The 24,484-nt window shown below is 41.8% G+C and overlaps 1 protein-coding gene across 5 annotated transcripts in view; it reads right to left on the reverse strand.

The window, feature by feature from the left end:
• The window catches only part of ULK2 (unc-51 like autophagy activating kinase 2), a 56,351-nt gene extending 32,686 nt beyond the window's left edge, over positions 1-23,665 (reverse strand). For 3 of the 5 annotated variants that reach the window (XM_065911215.1, XM_065911214.1, XM_065911213.1), the window contains exons 1-12: positions 23,090-23,665; positions 22,129-22,221; positions 20,787-20,828; positions 15,892-15,924; positions 15,443-15,479; positions 10,524-10,697; positions 9,367-9,440; positions 7,074-7,175; positions 6,051-6,109; positions 4,087-4,169; positions 2,321-2,368; positions 1,893-1,981 (exon numbers count right to left, since the gene is read on the reverse strand). In XM_065911215.1, coding sequence (XP_065767287.1) covers positions 1,893-1,981; positions 2,321-2,368; positions 4,087-4,169; positions 6,051-6,109; positions 7,074-7,175; positions 9,367-9,440; positions 10,524-10,697; positions 15,443-15,479; positions 15,892-15,924; positions 20,787-20,828; positions 22,129-22,221; positions 23,090-23,179 — 924 coding nt within the window. In that variant the 5' untranslated portion in view covers positions 23,180-23,665. The other 2 variants (XM_065911217.1, XM_065911218.1) reach the window with 2 other exon arrangements.
• Positions 23,666-24,484: the final 819 nt, after the last annotated feature.

The following is a 24,484-nucleotide window of genomic DNA, read 5'->3' on the forward strand; positions in this document are numbered from 1 at the left end:
ATAAGAAACTCAATCCGTGGGTTCAGTGTAGGAGACATAAGAGACTCAACCCCTGGGTCGGGAAGATCCCTGGAGGAAGGCATGGTAACCCACTCCAGCATCCTTGCCTGGAGAATCCCAAGGACAGAAGAGCCTGGCAGGCTACAGTCCATAGGGCTGCAAAGAGTCAGACATGACTGAAGCGACTTGGCACGCACACGCGAAGTTCTGAGCATTTATAATAACTACGCCTCCCTTCCCCACCACGTCTTCTCCCTGGTCTGCTCTTCCAGCAGCCCAAGCACTCCTCATTTGCTCTCCCTTTCAACACGTCTCATCCAACAAAAACCCAATACGCTGTGTCCTGTCAAAGCACTCTCCTACTGTGTTCCCCTGGTGACCCCTCTCTGTCTCCTCCCACGGTTTTCCAACCACCCTGCAGGCCTCCCTACACCCAGGTCCTCCCCTGCCCCGCCCCCTCCAGCACACGCTGTGCTCTCCACACCCCGTGTCACCTTGCATCATGTACATACTCCATCACAGCAGCTACAGTCATCATGTACCCACCACATACCACCACCCACCCTGCAACCAGAGGGTAACCAGGCCTATGTTACGAATGAGGAGCTGACCTGCCCAGCAGGTTACAGGAGCAAGCAGCAGGGCCACAGTCTGCAGTCTCTCCCTGACAGTGTACTTCCTCAGACTCTTCCCACTCACTCTAGATTCAGTGTTTTTCTTTATTCCAGACTGAAACAGGAGATATACGACACTTTTTTTCCCTCTTAAGTCTTTAAATTCATGGGAATATAACGTAAGTCTTCTTAGCCCTCTGCCTTTCTATTTGGTCTGAGTCGGCAGGCTGTGCAGAAGGGCTTTGCCAGTGTTAGGGCTCAGTCATGTGCCACAGGCTGCTCCAGCCTCTGCCTTTACCAGGGGCCATAGGGTCTCCCTGGAAAACAGGAATAACAGCACCTGCCACTGCCTGAGTATTACTGTATGCCGGGCAGTGCGGTCAGTGCTTTTCCTCTTTATCCTTAAAAATGCCATGAAGCACGTAACTTATGCTCACTTTACTTAGGCTCAGAGAGACTGAGTCACCTGTCACAGGCAACATGGCGAGTCACGAACGTGGACATGTCCAAGCCCAGACTCTTGAGTAGCAGGCTGCTAACCACCAGCCAGCTTCCTGTGCAGCTCCCCAGCCCCACTGCCAGCAGAAGTCAAGAAATGCGTGTCTGCAGGCCAATCTGAAAAATGCCCGAAGAGGCTGACACAATGGTCTCTGGACTTTGACTTGTGAAAAGTTTCAAGGTCACAACTCTCAGGCAGCAAGAGAGATGTGGGGGGAAGTCCAGGAAAGCACAGAAGAGGGAAAGGCAAGACCCAGAGGAGCAAAGCAGGAGGAAAGTTCTCAGGACCAGGAAGAACCACTGAGACTGGAGGGAGGGGGCTGCAGAGGAGCAGCTCACAGGGTCTGTCGCCATGATGACAGGGTCTCAGGCCCAAAGGGCACTCCCCTACCACTGGAGTTTTGTGTGTACTAACTCTCCAGATTGATGTTTAGTCATAAAATAAATAATAAATAATTCATAAGATAAACACAAAGCTACCTATCTATCTGTCACAGTGAAACCCTTCCCAACCTTACTGAGCATGAGAAGGTGAGAGCACTGTGTTCCTGGTTCAGAGGAAGGCAGCCCTGAGAGGTACCGTGTTCTGCTTAAGTGTGCACATCTAGGTAGGGGCAGATTCCAAACCGAGATCCTCAGCAACAGGGCTCCCTGCTCAGGCCTCAGCCACACTAGAAAACTCCACACATAAAGAGAACACCCATAATATATCTGCAGCTTTGTCTGTGAGCAGACGCACTAGCACACTCTACCGTAACTTCTAAAAACCCCAGGACTTACCGGTGGAGAGGCGAAACGACAGGACGGAGAGCTGCCATAGGAGCCTCCAGAGGCAGAGCCGGCATACACGGGCACCGGGACTGGGCAGGCTGCGGAGAAACACCAGGGAAGAGAGGCCGCTGAGTGCAGCTACATGAGTCGTCCACTGGAAAACCCGCCACAACCGCCACAGCTTCGTGCTGACCAAAATTCACAACCACATACTCCCAGGGATGAAACTAACAACACAGCAATTACTGAACTATTTCAAATTGGATGTAGAAGGAAAAATGGAACTGGAACTAAATAAACACAACTATAAGTATTTAAGAAAAGCCCAATGAAATCTTGAGAAGCACATAAAAGATTAATTTTGTGAAACCAAATCCTAATTTTACCTTATGGTTGCATTTACTTGTTTAGTAAAAACGTAAAAAGTGGGTACTCACATTTTTTTACTGGAACTTGCTCAAGGAAAGGATGGCTGAAAAATGCTTCTGTAATGAAAATGAGAATGCAACCTTTAAACTGACGTTGATTTTGGCAGACGGGTTGATCTTGTCGATGTAGTCAACATAGTACCCTTGAAATCATATATAATTATTAATGTTGTTGTTTAGTTGCTAAGTCATGTCCAACTCTCTTTTGCAACCCCATAGACCCCGCCAGGCTCCTCTGTCCATGAGATTTCTCAGGCAAGAACACTAGGGTGGGTTGCCATTTCCTTCTCCAGGGGATCTTCCCAACCCAGGGATCGAACCCAGGTCTCCTGTATTAGCAGGCAGATTCTTTACCACTGAGCCACCAAGGAAGCTCATAATTATTATTACCTTCTTTATACAGGCACAATTTCCTTTCAGTGTAACAGCATGCTATTTTTATAAATCATCTATAAAAATCATCAAATTGTAAGTAATTCTGAATCAATGAAAATTTTAAAATAATGGCTGTGAATTCTCCAAATGCCCATTACTAACACAGTACCACGAAGACGACTAAAGTGGATCTGTCCTCTTGTGTGGCTGTCTTCAAGCAGACAACAACACAGAGAACCGCGGCCAGGCCCTCGCTAAGCACATATGTGAACTACAGCTGTCAACTGTCCTGACAGGAAGTCTTAGGCAGCTGATTTGTTCAGTAAATTCCATCCTTCTATCCCAGAAGAAGCATTTCTACAGCTGGTTTCACATTTTTTAAAGTTATTAATTTGATTTAGTTCCTTCAACTATTCACCAAGGATAAAACCTACACAGTAAACCTGCTAATTAGATAAATAGGTAGGTGAGTACATGAAAGTTTATTATTTTACTCTTTTTTCCTGTATGTATAATTTATTTCATTATTTCTTTAAAAGCCCACAAAGACCATCTCAATTATCATTAGGTCTCCAAATTATGTGCTACTAAATAGCACAGAGTGGACAAGGAGAATAGCATAGCATGGAAGTTTGTCAGATAATACAAGATCAGGAATGAGATTAACTCAGATTTAGTCTAAATGACCTCACTCTCTGAAGCACTCAGTTCATGGCCTCAGTAAATGTTCTCAGTAGAAAGTAGTTCTAACAATTTCTGTATAGGGGGTGGGATGAAATAATCTGGATATATCTTTTCTGAAACTTCTGTAGAAACTGATATTGAACTTTAGTTCATGCAATTGGTAAATATTTCTATCTTTCAGAGAAAGAAATGGACATTGCCCAGTAACCATGAGAAAAATGGGCCAATAATGAAATGAAATACAGGATAATAGTTTCTAAATTATTGATTAAATATTTATATTCTTTCCATACATTTACAAAATCTGTAAAAAGGGAAAACACAGAGATAGAAAAGTAAAAATGAATTTCATTTTCCTCTGAAACCTCTATAGTATCTTAAAAAAATTGTTTTTCATGTGGTTGCCAAGAGGGGAAAGGAGGGTAGGGAGGGACTGGGAGTTGAGGATTAGCAGATGTAAACTATTATACATAGAATGGATAAACTATAAGGTCCTACTGTATAACAGTAAACTATATTCAACAACCTGTGATAAACCATAATGAAAAAGAATATATATGCGTGTGTGTATAACTCAATCACTTGGCTGTATACCAGATACTAACACAACACTGTATATCAACAATACTTCAATAAAACATAAATTAAGGAAAAAAAAAACTCTTCAAAATACACAAAATTATAAACCAGATACAAAATTTGAAAATATTACTTACCAAAGTCCATTCTATCTTTTTGGTTTCTCTGAAGCAAACCCAAAAGAAGATTAGCCAAATAAGGTGATGTTTCTCTGGGAATGCTGTGGGGGCAGGGGGAAAAAAAACACTAAAGTGGTGAGTTTATATATATTAACTACACAACTTCTGCTTTCATTATGGTAAACGAAAATGTATATGCAGTTTCACAAATACCACATTTTATACCAAGACAACCATGATAAAGCCTCATTCCTTAAAAGAAAAACAACCCACTAAGCAGTTGCTTCTGAGAAACAGCATCAGTCTGGGAAGACTCTTGCCTTGAGATTCTCACTGCCTTTGTCAGAACATCTGTAGGACAAAGCCGCTCACAAGCACAGCCTACCTTGAGTTTTAACACAACTTCAACCTAGCACTGAGAGTTGCTACAGAGTTCTCTGTAAAACAAAGAGCAACCTCCAATTCTGCCTGGAAAAGGGCAGAGCTTAAATAAATACAAGTGTCTCCAAATAAATACTATACATATGTTAAAAAAAAAAAGGCACAGAACAATTTGCAAAGTAATTTGTATTGAACTGTATGTGTGCAGAAGCGCCAGTAAGAACCAGACATGGAACAACAGACTGGTTCAAAATTGGGAAAGGAATACGACAAGGTTGTATATTGTCACCTTGCTTATTTAACTAATATGCAGAGAACATCACACGAAATGCTGGGATGGATGAATTACAAGTTGGAATTAAGATTGCCGGGAAATCTATCAATATGCTGATGACATCACTCTAATGGCAGAAAGCGAAGAGGAACTAAACAGTCTCTTGATGAAGGTAAAAGAGGAGAGTGAAAAAGCTGACTTGAAACTCAATATTCAAAAAATTAAGTTCATGGCATCACTTCATGGCAAATATAAGGGGAAAAAGTGGAAACAGTAACAGACTTTATTTTCTTGGGCTCCAAAATCACTGTGGACAGTGCATTAAATTAAATTTCACTGCAGCCATGAAATTAAAAGACACTTGTTCCTTGGGAAAAAAGCTATGGCAAACCTGGACAGCCCATTAAAAGGTAAAGGCATCATTTTGCCAACAAAATTCTGTATGATCAAAGCTATGGTTTTTCCAGTAGTCATGGTACAAATGTGAGAGTTGTACCATAAAGTAAGTCTGAGCACTGAAGAATTGATGCTTTCGAATTGTGGTGCTGGAGGACTCTTGAGACTCCCTTGGACAACAGCAAGATCAAACCAGTCGATCTTAAAGGAAATCAACTCTGAATATTCATTGGAAGGACTGATGTTAAGCTAAAGCTCCAATACTTTGGCCACCTGATGTGAAGACCCAATTCACTGGAAAAGACCCTGATGCTGGGAAAGACTGAAGGCAAAAGGAGAAGAAGGTGGCAGAGGATGAGACGGTTAGATAGCATCACCAAGTCAACGGACATGAATTTGAGCAAACTCCAAGTGATGGGGAGGACAGGGAAGCCTGGTGTACTGCAGTCCATGGAGTCACAAACAGTCAGAAACAACTTAGCAACTGAACAACAGAATAAATATATACACATGAATAAACAGTCAAACATGTAAAGAGAACTCACACTAAAAATATTTCTAAAGAAAAAGAATTTCAAAAGGTACACAGCAAACTCTTGTTCTCCCTAAGGGCAGGGGAAGCCCAGACACTTTCTGCTTTACACCCATCTGTTCTGTTTGCATTTCCCTCCCTTCCCTCAAAGAACACACATAACTTCTGTAGGTTTTTCTGGTGAATAAACTTAACATTATTAAAAAGAAAGAAAATGGCACAGCACATGGGCACATATGATGCTCTAGTAGCTTTCTAATTTCCTGTTAAAATGAATGCTCTCCTTACAGCTAACTGAAAAAAATATGCAATAATGGAAAAACATCCATAAAACATATAGAATTCAGATAAATAACACAGTATTGACATAGTAAAACCCAGTGTAATCAAGACACATACCTAGGCATTAAGTTCCTGTTTTTTTCATAAAACATCCTTAGGTCTTGAGGACTATTAGCCTGTTAAAAAAAAGAAGAAGAAGAAGAAAATGGTTTAATTTCCTAAAACACCAAAGGCAAAAACTCCAAACCACATGATGGATGCTCATATTCTTGCTATAGAATAGAGACTGAACTTGAAAGCCATGGACTGCTGAGGGAGCCATCGATGGGCACAAGGAACTTCTAACACCTCTGACACTGTATGCAGATTCTGCATATCTGGGCATAATGTATCTTTCTGAGGTCAGATTCTCAGAGAGGCCTGAGGCTCAGAAGAGTCACTACTCTGGAGGTTACATGGCCCACCCAACAGGTGTGCTGTGTGAAGTCAGGTGCAATGTACCTTCAAGGGAGTCAAGCCAGAGAACTAAGAAAGTGCTCCTTTCCAGCCTCTCGGGAACACAATACAGCGGCCTTGCAGTAAGAGCTGCTGAATTACAGAAGCTGCCTCTACCTTCAAACCAGGCTAGGAAAACAAGCATTCAACCTGTTGTGTCACTGACTTTTAATACCATCTTGGGCAAATTATTTCTCTCTGTTTTAGTTTTCAGATTTAAAAAACGGTCTCTGTAACTGGCCAATATGAACTCAAGAGGAATCACTGTGATCATATGCTAGAAGAGCTCCTTCTGACAGAATGCTAAGGGAGAGGCAGACCTACATAAATAAATTGTGTAAAACCTAAACAATGACCTCTCCTCCAGGAGAGGCAGGAGGAGAGTTGTTACCCATCTTCCCAGACCTGTCCCTACCCTCACATGGATTCCCAGACCCCAAATCCAGGCTAAGCAGGAAGCGCTAATGTCACCATTCACACCTATTTCCCATGGGGTTGCTAGCCTGAGCTGGAGAACCTAGTATTACCTAGGATTAACCCCTTCACTCTTCAAGGGTCAACCGCATTCCCCATTTCATAAGTCAAAAGGCAACTTCAAAATGAAAAGAGTCCCAAACTAAGTATACCTGAAAAGAGTCATGGTACCTGAAAAGGTGGCTTTCCAACGAGGCACTGATATATCACTGTCCCAATGCTCCACAAGTCAGCCTTGGCATCATAATGTTGAGACATGATAACCTCAGGAGCCTGGGGAGAAAGCAATTCAAGAGATGCGCATAATGTCAGTTACATAATTGATCTCCATATGTTAACTGGAGAAGGTCACACTCCTAACAAAACTACAACAATAAAAACAACACACTGTGATACTGCCCTAATCAAATGATACTGCAATCAATACAGACCCACATTCTTACACTGAGGTTTACTGCTGCTGCTAAGTCACTTCAGCCATCCGACTCTGTGACCCCATAAACGGCAGCCCACCAGGCTCCCCCATCCCTGGGATTCTCCAGGCAAGAACACTGGAGTGGGTTGCCATTTCCTTCTCCAATGCATGAAAGTGAAAAGTGAAAGTGAAGTCGCTCGTGACTCTTAGCGACCCCATGGATTGCAGCCTACCAGGCTCCTCCATCCATGGAGGTTTACTGGCAAGTCTCAAAAACAACAGTGGAGGAAAAGCAGCAGGTTGCATAAAGAAAATATTTCTATATAATAGTATGGACACATAAAATACAGAAAGAGCATTAAAATAATAACAAAGAATACACCTCAATCCCAAGACCAGGGTTACTTCTGGGGCAGGAGAGTAGGAGAGTGAGAAGGGAGGGTTACAGAAGGCACACAAACCACTTCCGAAATATTTCATTTCTTCTAAAAGAAAACCAAGGTGAACACGGTAAAATGTTAACTGTCAAATGCGGATTGTAGGCACATAAGTGTTTGCTACATTAGTCCTATTTCTGCCATTTAAAAACTCTAAAATAGCAGAAAATCTATTATGCAAAACATAATAAAAACAGTCTTAAAAGCAAACAAAAAGTCTCTGATACTTTGTTACAGCTGTTTTCTTCCCTCTCATTAGATGTTGCTTTCAAAAACTACCATCAATCAAGGTAAGCATTGACTGGAAATGCTAAATACACTGAATGACAGTGACATTTTATTTTCTAGGTGTAACATTTTTATTTATTGTTCCTAGTAAATTTCTTACTGGGTCAACTTCCTTTAATAATCAGCCCAAGTACTCTCTCTATCCTCAAGGCTGTAAGTTCAAAACTGAACTGATTTCACACTCAAGAAGTGCAAAGTAGTATTTAATTAGATTATAGGATTTATTATATAAGCAGTAAAGTTATGATCAAGAAAAAATAAATCTAACACAAAATTTTTTTGAACTTTGAGCACTAGTTCCCTTGATCTCAAAGCTGATTTTATATTAGAAGTAACCCTAACTGAACATAAACCCATTTTAAATTCAAACTGAAGTAGTTTCATTTACTTCACAGGATTCTGAAGCTCCAGAATCAAAGTGTTTCCAGGCTTACCACCTCACATTAGTTCAGAAGTGTCACAGCCTCACCTTATTAGACCTGACAGTAACCATAGGAGAGGATAAAGAGAAAAGTTAAGATTTTACAGCTGTTACGTGTGACACAAATGGGAAACATTTCTATAGTATAGGAATCCTGTCAAAAGACAACATGCAAAGGATGACTACATCCTATAGCTGAAGATATGCCCCCAAAGATTTTTTTTTCATTTATTTTTATTAGTCGGAGGCTAATTACTTTACAATATTATAGTACCAAAAGATTTTAAGTATTGCTAGAATTATACATCATGTATAGCATGACCCCACTTCATCAATTTTTTTCAACTTTTATTTCTAATTTAATCTAATAGAAGATAACTACCATAATAACTAATTATCTTAAAAAAAATAAATGCCAATGGGCAAAGATGACTTTTATAGTCCACTAGGCTAAAGCGCGGAGAAGGCAATGGCACCCTACTCCAGTACTCTTGCCTGGAGAATCCCATGGACGGAGGAGCCTCGTAAGCTGCAGACCATGGGGTCGCTAAGAGTTGGACATGACTGAGCGACTTCACTTTCAGTTTTTAAAACTTTCATGAATTGGAGAAGGAAATGGCAGCCCACTCCAGTGTTCTTGCCTGGAGAATCCCAGGGACGGGGGAGCCTGGTGGGCTGCCATCTATGGGGTCACACAGAGTCGGCCACGACTGAAGGGACTTAGCAGCAGCAGCAGCAGGCTAAAGCGAAAGACATCTGTATTACAGCATTTCAGTAATATAATTAACATTTATAAATAATAAAAACTCAGACTATGATAAAAATCACATTTTAGCTGGAAACAAGCTTTATACTTAAATTCCAATGCTTCCCGCTGTAAACACAAAGGATGCAAACACTCACCATGTACATTGGGGACCCGCACAGCGTGGCAGCCATCATGTTACTATGCAAGTAACGGGCAAAACCAAAATCAGCTGTTTCACAAAATAAAAGGGAGAAAGTCAAATGATACCTTTGCTCACATTTAACACAGATCATATGATTCTTTAAGATACAAGCGGGCACAAAAGAACTATGAGAAACTAAAGCTTATTGACTTAAGACTGTCCACCAAAGAAAGAAGTGGCCACCTCACTTTCAACAAGTTAAATAATGGTAGTAGCCACCAATGGCACAAGTCACTGCTCTGCCAGTTTTGTAACCAAGAAGGGAGTTCCATGCTTTGCGAGAGAAAATGCCAATAATAGTAAATGATTCATTAATAAAGCTCTCATTAAATAACACCACCAGGTATAGAGTTTGAGCTGTTTTCATCCTCCTCCAGATACCAGATGTAACCTATATAATAACAGAGATTTCTTAAAATAATGGTAAAAAATTGTTTTTCCAAAAACCATGAGAACAGCTTTAAAAAAAAATCTAGCATTATGAAGTGCTTCAAATAATACTGAGAGTGCTGAAGTGTTAGTCGCTCAGTCGTGTCTGACTCTTGGCGACCCCATAGACTGTATAGCCCGCCAGGCTCCTCTATCCATGGGATTCTCCAGGCAAGAATACAGGAGTGGGTAGCCATTTCCTTCACCAGAGTATCTTCCTCACCCAGGGATCGAACCCAGGTCTCCCACATTGCAGGTAGATTCTTTACCATCTGAGCCATGTCTTCCTTGAGTGGGCTAAAAAAAACCCAAAAAACCTTCCAAACAAGAAGCCTGAACTAAATGATCTCTCAGATCCCTTACGTTAAAATCCCATGAGCTATGAAGAATCAGGGTATTAATTTGCTGCCAGCAATGCAGTGTGTCAGCTTCCCTCTGACGAAGAGAAGCATCTCCTGCTGAGATTCCTACTCGGAGCCCTGGTGCAGGCCTGTCAGCCTTGTCTGAAATTTAGCACCTGCTGTCAACAACATAAAGGATCCCCACATCCAAATGGACTTCAGTGAACAGAACAAAAATCTCAAGTGTCTCAACAAAATTCATCATTCTCACTGAACTAAAATTACCTAAGAATACTGAGTCTCAAAAGTATTCTTTGAGTGAAACAACATAGCCATATACCTATTTTGATGCGAATACCACTGACACTGGACTTCCTGCGATTGGCGTAGGACAGCAGGATGTTCTGGGGCTTGAGGTCCCTGTGGATGATGCCCTTGCTGTGCAGAATGCGCATGGCAGCTGCGATCTGATGCAGAAACACTCTGATGGTGTCCTCGCTGAGTGTGCCCTTAGCTGGGAGAAAAGGTGTTCCATAAACACTTAAGACTACAAAATTAAGTCTCATCTGTGGGAGTAAGGAATGGGAATTCACTTTTTTTCATTGTTTTTACCCTAACAATTTAAGTCTATGAAGAGATATCAAATATCTCAAAAATTTTAATCAACCTGTTGTAAAGAGAACTGATTTATGTTCACAGCTTCCATTCTCATCAGTGTCCCTTTATGGTTTTCTTTTCCCACTTCTACTAGGAAGAATGAGCATGACAACAGATGCTTTAGCAAATGCGAGTCTCCTCCACAAGCCAAAAATAAATCCCCTTCACATCAAGTTCTTGGGATAAATGTCCATATTTAACCCCAAACACTACCTGAGTACAAATTAAAAACAGGTGATATGCTTAGCTGGTGAGACTAAGACATTGCCCCCAACTGGACCTGTCAGGGGGCTGTGGCCCACACCTGTCTTCTTTTCATCTCCCAGAGGCATCTCTCCTAACTAAAGACACCTGTAAGAAGCCACATCTTCACTGCTACCAAGAGGTGGTGGGAACATGACTGGAGAGTAGTCACTATCCAGCAAACAGCCATGCTTCCACGTGCACACCAGAGCATGCAACAGTTCAGAGCCTGGTGTGGGGTCAGGCTGCCTTTGTCCAAATCCCAGTTCCTGCACTTATTAATCCTCACTGCACAGCCCTGGAAGTTGACCCCTCTGTGCCAACTCCTCCTCTACTGAAAACTGAAAACAGACTAACCGCATGGGGCTGTTCCAACACTCAAACAAGACAGCACATTTAATCATAAAGACTTAAGGAAAACGCCTGGCACGTAATAAGTACTCAAAGGTAAAGTGAAAGTGAAAAGTGTTAGTCACTCAGTCGGTCCAACTCTTTTGTGACCCCCTGGATCGCAGCCCACCAGGCTCCTCTGTCCATGGAATTCTCCAGGCAAGAATACTGGAGTGGGTTCCCATTTTCTTCTCCAGAGGATCTTCCCGACCCAGGGATCAAACCTGGGTCTCCTGCACTTCAGGCAGATTATTTACCATCTGAGCCACCAGGGAAACGAGGTAGTCAGTACACAAATATGTATTTTATTACAATGGATCTAAAAGTCAAAAGTCCAATTCCTTGAATATACATTAGGTATTTAATATCCGTGACCCCATTTTGACTTCTCTGGCTCAGATGGTAAAGAATCTGCCTGCAATGCAGGAGACCTGGGTTCAATCCCTAGGTTGACCTCATTTTAGAGTCTCTGTGAACATACTTCTGACTATAGAACTCTAGAACATGTTCTTTATAACCTTCTCTTATGTGCTTAACACTAAGAAAGACAGAAATAACACTAATACACTGAACAAGTGAAATATTACTTTTAAAATCATTTTAATGAGTGACATTTTACGTCCTTAATATCTTCAACAGTGGAAACAGTGACAGACTTTATTTTTGGGGGCTCCAAAATCACTGCAGATGGTGATTGCAGCCATGGAATTAGAAGATGCTTGCTCCTTGGAAGAAAAGTTATAACCAACCTAGACAGCATATTAAAAAGCAGAGACATTACTTTGCCAACAAAGGTCCACCTAGTGAAAGCTATGGTTTTTCCAGTAGTCATGTATGGATGTGAGAGCTGGACTATAAAGAAAGCTGAGCACCAAAGAATTGATGCTTTTGAACTATGGTGTTGGAGAGAACTCTTGAGAGTCCCTTGGACTGCAAGGAGACCCAACTAGTTCATTCTAAAGGAAATCAGTCCTGAATATTCCTTGGAAGGACTGACGCTGAAGCTGAAACTCCAATACTTTGGCCACCTGATGCGAAGAACTGATTCATTTGAAAAGACCCTGATGCTGGGAAAGATGAAGGTGGGAGAAGGGGACGACAGACGATGAGATGGTTGGATGGCATCACCAACTCAAAGGATATGAGTTTGAGTAAACTCCAGGAGTTGGTGATGGACAGGGAGGCCTTGTGTGCTACAGTCCATGGAGTTGCAAAGAGTTGGACATGACTGAGCGACTGAACTGAACTGAGTATCTTCAAATAAACTAAATCCCCATGGTTTAAAAATTATCAAATACTTTTTTCTGAGAGCTATTTTCATCTTTTCCTCATGCTATTAAAAAGAAAAATCCAAATGCACTATAACACAAAAAGTGAAAGGCTCCCTGCTCCCCTCCCTGGAGAGGAATGAACATTGTTAAACTCTGGAGTACGTTCTCCCGGTTCTCCCAGCTCTACTGATACTCGACGATGACTGCACATTAGTGGGAGGGTCAAATCAACAATTGGAGCTTTACTGCTCTAACATTTTAAATTACACTGAAGCAATGAAAATGGACGGTACCATTTTTTCCATCTCATTCATTTACATTTTAATTTTAGGGCTTAGAAAACTTTTGCCACTGTAAATGACTGCAGCTGCTTAGAACTTGTATCTTTGCCCCATGACACACAAAAGTTTATCTGATTCAGAGACCAAATTCTAACACTGTTTCTGTGCAGAAAAATTAATGATCTCATTTAGGCTGTTTCTGGGCACAAACTACAGTAGAAATTCACATATTTCTATGAACACGGAATGCCTACTCTCAACACAATCCCATAAACTGAAATTCTCTTGGTAAACATTTTAAAGGCACAGCCAACATGAAAACTCTCAGACGGATGAACTCCTGAGCAGTTGGCCCTGACAGGGGAGACTCAGCCATGGCTGCCAAACTGAACGTATCTGCTAGAAATAATGTTAAAGTACAACTTACCAATTACTTCACAATTTCCCTTATTTTAACTTGCAGTCAATAGAATTTGTTTTTTATCTTTTGAAGATGTGAAAGGCACTTTATTTATCAAAGCAAATACAAGGACTAAATGGGTGTCTTGTGATTTAATGGCATTATGCCCTCCAGACCTCTGACTGACAGATCTTCTTGATCAGTGCATCGCAACAGAAATATAATGTGAGCCTTATACATACCTTAACATCTCCTAGTAGCCACATTTTCAAATGTGAAAAGAAACTGGTGAAATAATATTTAACCTAGTACTTCCAAAATATTATTTCAACCTATAATCAACATTAAAAACCTTGATATAATCACTCTTTCTTTCAAAACGCAATGTGTGTTGCACATCACACACACCTTTCAATAGCTCAACAGCCCTATGTGGTCAGTGGCTACTGTAGTGGACAGTACATCTCTAGACAATGCCTTGAGGATCTAAGTTATTCGACACATCTCTTCAAGTGGTAGAGAGGGGAGAGGTTAAGCATGACCAGAATCACACAGCAATTAAGTGACATAACAAAGGAACTACCACAAACCAGCCTGCCTGTCTGACTCCAACATTCAGGTAAGCTCTTCATTGATCTGAAACGACTGCTATCCAGAGCAGAGCTCAACATCACGTACAGACTGCTGAGGAAGCTAACAAATCTGCTATGGCAGCATCAGCACGTATGTCAGCCCAGAGGCTTTCTGTTAGAAAAGGACACTGATATTCCGACAAGGAAGTGAAATAGTTAAGTGCCCCTCAGCCTGACCCCGGAGAAAGGGGCTTTTACCTGGATGGATAAGAAGTCAAGGATCTCAAGATTCAGAGGTTAACAGAAGGTAAAAGCAAGGTGTCTTCTAGCTTCAACTCCTCTCCTCCAATAGAGGAAAAAATGCCCATCTCTGAATTTTATCAACTAGCAAATGACTTTTTGAAAAATCTTTACCAAACTGACATAATTTGAGAGAATCTCAGGAAAAATACAAAAATCACACATGGACTAACCTCCCAAGTTCAGAATAATGGCGGTCTCTCAGTGGGAGGGACTGGAGTAGGACTACAGAAGGGCCCACAGGAGCTTCAAGTGTATTTAGAATTTCTTTAACTATGGGGAGCAGGAGAAATACTTGTGTTCTATATATTATTTCTACATGGCTTTCGAAATCTCAGCAATATTTTATATTTTAAAGATTTTTAAATCTCATTTTTAATTGTTCCTTGTTTATCTTAACATTTAAAATACATTGCTTCTCTTCTGTAAACTGCCCACACCGTTTGTGAGTGTATCTACTGATGTCTTAGTGCTTTTACCATCAATTGCCATGATCTAGTTCTAGGCTGAGAGATGAACCTTTTACTACTTTTTTGTTTGTTTTGCCTATTTCCCTATATCTTCAAGGGTGAACAAGTAGGTGCTGACTTCATCTAATGTCCTTTAAAAAGTACTTTGGAGGGACACAATTTGATCTGAACACGAACACACTTTATATATGGAATTTCAAGCAACATCTAGTACTAAAACCTTACCTCTATGCCACAAAATAATGTCAAGGTTACCCTGAATCCCTTACGACATCTTTTAAAATTTACAAGTAACATTCATGTTAATAAACACATCCTAGGATACATTCTCCCACTATTATTTTTTTTTTTGAAGGAAATGAAAGAGACTAAAGGTTCACTGCCAGCCCCCAACTAGAATCCTTTGAAGAGAAATTTTGTTGGTTTTTCTCTGAGAGGCCTGACCTCTCAAACTGTCAGAGAAAGGCACACATAAACAAGTACTTATATAGAAGTAAAGGAATAAAACCACAACACACAACAATCAGTCAGCAAAGCAACCATAATTAAACATACACAATTATTTATTGAATGTTTCCATACGTGTACAGAAAACAAGGGTAGCATATTTCAGAAGTAAAAAAGATTAAACACACTATAGTACTATATTGACCACTGACAAAGTCAAAAAATTACCTTGCAAATAATCTGCCAGGTCTCCACCATTGCAATACTGATACACAAAACAAAAAGTAATTAAAATAAGACACTGATTCAAGATTAATTCAATTCATTATCAGCTAACTTTTTTTTAAACTTGGCTACACGGCATATAGTATCTTAGTCCCTGACCAGGGATCGAACCCACATCCCCTGCATTGGAAGCTTGGAGTCTTAACCACTGGATCACCATGCAAGTAATATCAGTTAATTTTAATTAAAAATACATTTGTAATAATATAAATCCAGTCCCCCCAAAATTATAAGAATCATAGAATCAACATTTTAAAATTTTATATTCCTTATAAAATAGAACCTAAATCACTGAAACTTTATTAATTCAAATTTCAAATAACCTACTGTCAATTTTAAGGTATGTATTAATCAATAGAAAAAAATTAAAAAGAAACCTGTATACTACCTACCTCCATCACCAGAAACACAGAGTTGGGTAATTCCTGAAAAGTAAACATATTATACATTGTCTAGATTAGAGGAAAAATTAAGCAAAAATTTTAAAATAATGATTGTTAATAAAATAGTATATATATTCATTTTAAAGAAGCAAAATGAAATCACAAAATCCATTAGTAAGTGAAATTTAACATCCCCTAAACACTGACATAAGCATCTCAGCTTCAATGACACTAATGGCTAATGTAGTCATCAATAAGTTCAAGTCTATTCACAGAAAGAACTAAAGGAAGACCAACACTAAACGTGCAGTCTCAATTCTGGAACACATGGCCTGGGATGCTTCGTCCTACCGGCCCACATATACCTAAAGGAAGCAAGTACTTGCTGGGATTCTTAACTGTAATATAATACATTTCCACCTTTTTGCTTAATTATCTTCACCTCTCCAGCTGGCCAATGTTTACATCTGGTATGTAACCCCATACCCTTCTCCTACTCATACAATGAGAAGCTAAACACACACACACAAACACACTTTACTTTGAAAAAATGGGATATCATATATAAATGTCTGAATCTTGCTTTTCTCATTCAATAATATACCAAAGAAATCCATCTAAGTCAAATGCATATGCACAAGTCATCGTATGACTGTATCACCATTTAAGCTGTTTCCTACCAAGGAACATCATTTGTTTCCAGTCTGGGCCATTATAAGCAAAGCTGTATTGTTTCTTGGACATACATCCTAGTTCTCAGGCTTTTATGGCCCTCAGATAGATGTCCAGGATTCTGGGTTGTTTAGTCAAGGATGTGCAGCTCTAACAGTGGCAGATACTTCTCACTGATAGAATTTTTAACTCCCTACTATAAACAAGACACTGGTCCAGGCCCCGAGGGTATAGCAGTAAGACAGCAGAGTTCTGAATATCCTGTTCTCCCCCATCTTTAATTCTAAGAAGGGAGGGTCAGCAGCAAGTCAACAAACAAAAGAAATAAGTACACAGAGCATGGAGAAGATAACAGGTGCTTTGGGGAAGGAGGAGAAACAGGGTTAGGGAGGGGACTGCAATTCCATTTAGGGTGGCTAAAGAAAGCTCCCTGAAAACATAACATTTGAATGAAGACATAAGGAAGGTTGAGGTGTACCTGTGCAGAACACAGACACAGCAATCCATCTGCACATATAATCTCCCTGCAGGAAGGAGGTCCTCAGCACAAGGAAAAGGGGGAAGTGGCCAGGAACCACAGGAGGCCCAAGTAGACATAACAGAAGCAGCAACACGCAGAGAAGGGGAAACCGGGGATAGCGGGGTTTGTCTTTCACTCACAAAAACAGAAGCCCCTGCAGGACCCATGCAGAGAAAGAACACACCCTGACCTGCATTAGCAGGAGTACTTGGGCTGCAATGCCCAGACTCTTCCTCAGGGTATGGAGGCAAAGTATCGTCACACATCACTCCAAAAATCATATCCAAAGACTGATATTTGTATCAGTGACACATCTCCCCAATCACACGAGTAAGAATTACTGCACTTTCTACTTTTGCAAATAGGAAGGGTGAGAAGTGACATCTGTCACCTTAATTTATCTTTCTCTACTTGTTTATGAAAATTTCATCCATTTATGGCTGTCAGTATCATCTGACATAAGTTTTTTAAAATTTTTATGTCCCTACTTTTATGGCTTCTGAGTTTATCTTGATTTAAAACACCTCTCTAGGGACTTTCCTGGTAGCCCAGTGGTTGGCAGTCCTCCTGCCAATGAGATGGACACAGGTTTGATCTCTGGTCTGGGAGGAGCCCATGTGCTGCGGAGCGACTGAACCCTTGCACCACAACTACTGAGCCTGTGCTCAGCAACAAGAGAAGCCACCACAGTGAGGCCTGTGCACTGCAATGAAGGCTCAGCACAGCCAAAAGCAAAAATAAATAAAATACCTTTCTAGCTCTTAGATTACATATAGTCATATAAATATTATTCTAAGATCATTACTGCTTATTTTATATATTTAAGCCTTTAAGTCATTGAAAATTATTTTGGAAAAATGATGAGGACAGATGTCTCAGTTTGCCAGCACCATGTACTGAATGAATCTCTTTTTCACCATACTAAAAATTAACAAGAGGTAGACATTTCCAGACCATTGACATTCATGCAGGAACGTATTCCCAGATGACAATACTTACCTCATGCCCAAAATACTCAAAGATATGTATCTTTCAAAAGCAGGCGTGATATCACCCTCCAAACGGCTTTGCACCGTCCTTGGACTAGAGATCCATCCCATGTGGGCCCTCCACCCTCCCCTGCATCACCCAGCACTCCCCCCACCCCCAGCACTCCTGCCACATCCCTTCTTCCAGGTCCTCACTCTTGTCGTTCCTGTCGGCTCCTCAAAGAGGCTGCATCTGCGTTGGAAGCTGACAGGCGATTGCCCAGCCCAGCCTCCTCCCGCTGTATTACATGACTATAGATTCATATATGCACTTAGAAAACTCTAAAACAAATATAACAAACAGTGGTTATCTCTGGGAAGTGCCATATCTTTTCTAATTTATTCATTTTGATAATGTTGGAATATTTAAACTGTGAGTGAGTGAGTGAAAGTCGCTCAGTCGTGTCCGACTCTTGGCGACCCCATAGACTACACAGTCCATGGAATTCTCCAGGCCAGAATACTGGATCTCCCCAACCCAGGGACAGAACTCAGGTATTTAGATTCTTTATCAGCTGAGCCACCAAGGAAGCCCCATTCAAACTGTGGACATATATTACTTTTGTAATTAGGGAAAATGTGTTTAAGTGTCATCTAAAGTGAAACCTGAGCACTACAATGTCAAAAGTTTTCAGTTCATCAAAGTGCACATAAGTCTGAGGTAGACCTCCACAAGTGGCGGCCAGTGTGAACAGTGCTCGTCTCCAGTGGATAAAATGACTGCACCGGCCTCTACACCCCACACCCTGTACCCCTGATCAGAATCCAGCGAGCAAATCTAAACTCTGTCTACTCAACAGCCAAGCACTCAAGACTATATTCATCTGACTAAGAGTTCTGTGTCTATTTTTATAAATTAATTCCAGGAGTACACAATGCACAAAATAGTAAACATTTCTCAGTAGTCACCTTGATATTTCCAATTGTTCCACAGTTCTGGTTTCTGGAACATGTTCTCCCTAATGATATCTCATCCTGCAGCCAAAGTCAGTACTTTAAAATATTCTTCATTCCGACAGACAAAAATCTTAACTACACTCTCCACCCTGAAAGCAAAATCGACTCTGAAATTGACAGCGTTTTCTGTACCTCTCAAGAGAGAGGGAATGAAGAGTTAATATTACTTAATTTTTACGCAAGGCACTGACTTGTACCTCGTGGTGCCCTCTATCTACAGAGACTCAGACAACTACACAAACAGCTCTGAGGAGAACCAGCATTTCAATAGGGATTGTGACATCAGATTAGTTTTGACTTTAATTGTTTTTCCCCTTTCTTTCTAGGCTGCTTTGAATTTCTCAAATGAAGGAATCAACTATATCTATTTAAATAGGTAATAAAATATACCCACAGAGTATACATGTCCTATATATGGAATTTGTTGTATTTTTGGAGATCACACACTGACATCAAAAACTTTAAACCTGTTCATGCTACTTGTTCCAGTAATTCCAATTCTAGAAACTGAACTCACAAGACATAATCAGATATCTTCAGAAGGTATGTATTATCCTTGGAGCATTTTTTTGTAATGGGAAAAACCTAAACATCTTGTAACTTGGGTTGAGTTAAATAAATACTTTGTTGTATGATATGACTACATGAAAAATGACTCTATTTTTTAAAGGACATATAGAACAGCCCACTAAAATTAAGCACACTGACAGCAAGAACTGTTTTACTCACAGCTTTGTTCCTAGCACTCAGAAATGCCTGGCAAACAGCACCTCACCTCATCGAACCTCACAAAATGACTGAATTTGAGTAATGCAAGTGTATAGAGAAATGGTTTTAGCTAGAAATATATATAGCAGAATCACATTAACACGCTCATTTACTTCCTGGAATTCCACTGTCCAGACTAAGAAAACAAAAGAACAGAGTAATGTCCATCAAGCACCCTGGGTCGGTTGTAGAAGGAGTGGAGGGAAAAGCTGAATGCACTGACCCTCAGGATCAGACCCCTGGAGTTTCTGCCAGGTGAATACCACTAGCAAGTGTGATTCTAGGATCCAAGGATTTTAAAACACAATATGGCCCCTAAATACAAGCCAACTACTTGCTCTGGTGCTCTAAACTTGGAATAAACAGGAATTTTCTCTAAACTTGGGCTTTTGAAAAGGATTTCCAAGGGTGATTTTGACCACACAGAAATGGTGCTTAGAACGTAACTTCAGAATCCAGCCTTCCCACCTCCAAATATAATGCGACTCTACCGTATGCCATGGCAATCAACATAAACAAATCCAGGTGATTAATCTGCAGAGTTTCCTTGTTATCATGCCACGAATCGTCTAATATCACCACTATTAGCAAACATTGCTTTTGCAATAAGAAAAAAAGCTCCAGTTGATTTTTCAATAGCCCAAAATAGTCCTTTCTACATTCATAGCAGAAATGCCAGATCTGGCGTCAGTATTTCTCTACTTGACCTAAAACAACACTATTGTAGCATATTATCATTTGTCAGTAAGTTTACTTATGCAGCACATTATTTATCCTTTTGCCCTATGCTGTTTTACACAAATTCTTAATTAATAAACACACAACTCAAGCTATACATCTTTTCAACAATAAGGCAAATTTTCTATTTCTATGATGACATTTAAATTTGTATGAAATAGAAAAAATTTCTATTATTAACAAACATACATACATTTCTCTGAAAATTCAAAATAAGGTACCTGAACATCATAGAGTGCTACAATGTTTTCATGCTGAAGTTCCTGTTAAGAAAATTGAGAATTCAAAATATTTGTATTTATCCTAAGAATTGTAATATTTCAATATGCAAATAAAATTAAGTATATACACACATTTAAATCCATTTATACTACTTCTAGTATACCACACTTTTGTTACTAGTTATAACAATTCAATCTAACGAAGAATAACAAGAAAAGTGCCTGATCAAACTTTACTTGGGGCCTATATATTTTTTCACTGTCCTAATTCATTCTCATTTACAAAATAAAGGTCAGAGTCAGTATGACCACATACTTTACTGCTAGTCTTTTAGATTTAAACAAAATTTCTAACAAGAAAGGCCTAAAATTCCAAACTGCTTTTAGAAAGCTTGATTTGCCTAAAAGAAAACAAAATATAATTCAACAAGCTGTAATTCTTACCCAAGAGCTGTCCACAGAATAGCAGTTCTGATGAATGTTAGATGAAGGTTCCGTGTTTATATTACTTTGGGATTAAACACACCTAAACCTATTTCTTCACTGCATAATTTTTTCAAATTTCTTTATAATGAATCAAGTGCTTTGTGACTCTCCAAGAAGTATTTAGTAAACATGACTTGCCACATTTGTTTGACCATGGACTCCTTTCTCCCCCTCAAAGCATCCCACTTGGATAATTCTGCTTACCTAAAAAGACAACTTCCAAGGAAAATAACTTTGCTCAATTTATAAGGAAAATAGATTACAAATGCCCCTAGTTCTCCAAAAAATATTTAACTGTAACAAGAAAGGAATCAACAGAAGAGAGAAATAATGTGTAAGAGAGGCCCGTGTGTGGTGGTAGTCACTCAGTCGTATCCAACTCCATGCAACCCCATGGACTGTAGCCAGCCAGGCTTCTCTGTCCATGGGATTCTCCAGGCAAGAATACAGGAGTGGATTGCCATGATCTCCTCCAGGGGATCTTCCCCACCCAGGAACTGAACCTGGGTCTCCTGCACAGGAGGCAGATTCTTTACCATCTGAGGCACAAAAGAAGCCTCCAAGAGATGCCTGCCTCTTCTCAAAGGACAACTCAATAACTAACGGAAAAGAATGATGAGAAGCTAAACCCAGTTTTCATCTAATCCCTCTAAGCACTGGCCAAGAGCCACAAACATCTATTCTTAAAAACAGTTTGCAAGTACTCAATGTTTCAAAAAACTGAGCATGAAAAAATGAGAGCAACAGGTGAACATTCTCAAACTTGGGGTCAACTACCCAAACTGGAAAGGATGTCATCTTGTGTTAAGTTTTAATCTAGTATATCTAATATGAAATATCCCATAAAGAAACATACCTTTAAGATTTTAATTTCCTTCCCAAGCAGTATTTGTGATTTTGACAGGTTCTTTTTATTAATACTTTTAATAGCTACCTCCCAATCAGTTTTCTGGAAAGGAAAAACAATTACTTCTGAAAATTATTCCACAGAAACAACTGAAGAGAAACAAAGAAAAAAGAATCTATAAGCATAAAGATGTTTTTAGCAAATTCATATAACAGCACTAGGAAAAATAGAACCCAAATTTCTAACAGGAAAATGATTTTACAAAGGTGTAGCAAGCTAATGTCCCACAAGACAGCCAGAAAAAATAAATATGAAGCCTCCGTAGTAACTAAAAATAAATGGGGGAAAAAAATAGACACTTTATTTCCAACTACTTAAAAGTTATGGAGGATAAACTGGGAGATGGTTGAGTTAACCGAAAATAGGATTTGACAGCTAGGCAGGATTATACGTTTTCGCTTTTTTTTTTCCCTTGAGCTTTAAGTTATTCTCACAATAAAGGAAAACTCGGTAGTATTGTATTCACTACTTTACAGGCTGAGCAACCAAGCCAGCCCCCTTCAGACCTGCCCCTTGGCCCAAACTCTCTTAGGCTTATTTCCACTCTTGAGGTGCCTTTCCGAATTCTTTAGATTCTAAAACCTGCTGGGAGCCTGTTTTCGAAACACCATAAACTTTAAAAGAAAAAAAAAAAAAGCTGAGCCCGCTCTCAGGTCGATTTGGGTCTCCCCGCCTCACTCCCGGCCGTCCGCCCAGCACAGGAAAGGAGGTGGGTGGGCGGTCGGGGCTCCGCGCGGGGAAACGCGACACCGAGTTGGGGGAGCCCGGGGCTCGCGGGCCACCTGCCCATTTTCCGCTAGGTCTGCAATTCTCCGCCACCGGGGAGGGTCCGAGCTCGACCGGCCGGGCCTCCATGCCGCCCCGGCCACAGCCTCACAGCCGCCGCGGCCCCGCCTCAGGCGGGGCTCACCTGGCGGTGCCGCCCCCGGAAGACCACGGCGAAGGCCCCGTGTCCCACGAGGTCCCGCTTGCTGTACTCGAAGTCGCCCACCACCTCCATGGCCGCGCCCCGGGGTCGGCGCGGGCGGGCGGTGATCAGCACCGCGGGCCCGCCGGCCCCGAGCGCGCCCGCCGGCCGCCGAGCTGGGGCAGCCGCGGCCCCGGAGCTGGGCGGGCGTTCATGCCGAGAGGCCGGGCAGAAACGGGGAAGCGCCGCACGGGGCCGGGGTCAGCGAGGCCCGGCCCGGCCCCGGCCGCTCCTCATGCCGGCCGCCGCCGGCCGCTGACTCCCTGACGAAGCGGGCTCCCTGAGGAAGCGGACTCGGCGCTGCCAAGCAGGGGCGGCGCCGTCGTCGTCACTGGGCGCTCCCGGGGCCGCGCGAAGGCCGGGGAGAGGTGCGGGCCCCGGCGCCCCCCATCCCCGCCCGTCTGCGCCTCGTCCTCTCCGATGGTGCGGCTCCGCCCGGCCGCCGCCCTTCGCGGGCCTGGCCTTGTGCCCTCGCCACCCTTCCCCGGCAACAACCCGCACGCGCGCGCCGGCCGCTCCGCGCCGACTGCCGACCCTCCGCGACGTCAGCGCTTCTTGTATGCCGCAGAGCGCGGCGCGGCGGACGCGCTACCTCCGCCGGGAAAATGAGTGCCCAGCTGCCGTTGGAGGCGGGAAGGAGCGCGCGAGCCGGCGGCGCCCAGGGCTGGACCCGCGGGGAGGCGGGCTTCCAGGAAGGGGCAGCAGGAGAGTTAGGGGCATCCCTGTGCAGTGTGGACCCCGCGGATGCGATGAGTCAAAGGAGCATCTCTTATATCTAGGCATTTCCGCGCCGTGTGAAACCAGAGGCCTCACCGCCAAGCCCCCACCCTTTTGCGTTTACTGCTCAGGGCCCCTCATGAGTGTGTAGGTCAGGGATCCTGCATCTTCTGCGGCCGCTTGGCTTCTGTGAGGAACTGATGACAGCTCAGGGCCTTCTTCCTCGAAAAATAAATGCTGATGCTCGCAGACTCGGTTTTGCTTGTTTTCAAGGCTCTAGTGAGAAACTTTGCTTCCCAGCCTCAGGTGTCCTGCAGCGTGGCCTCCGGCTTCCTTTGAATGGCCTAAAAGAGTTTTCTTTCCTACCAGGTCATTAACAGTTCAAGTAACAAGGAACTTACTGTCACCTTTCCCTCAGAGAGGTGTCTACTGAAATCATGTTTTAAACCACGTGCTTGAAAACGTCAGAAATCCCAGGTCCCATAATCGACTGCATGTTCATTTGTTTAGCATATCTGCTCTCAAGTCATCCCTCACTTCCAGACTTACATTTCCCACCCAAGGCCCTTTCCTGAACACTGATCTCTGAAGGCTGATCAAGGACCCTCAGGACATCCAACC

Source organism: Muntiacus reevesi, chromosome 18 (genome assembly GCF_963930625.1).
Source record: "Muntiacus reevesi chromosome 18, mMunRee1.1, whole genome shotgun sequence".
In the NCBI taxonomy this organism is placed as follows: Eukaryota; Metazoa; Chordata; class Mammalia; order Artiodactyla; family Cervidae; genus Muntiacus; species Muntiacus reevesi.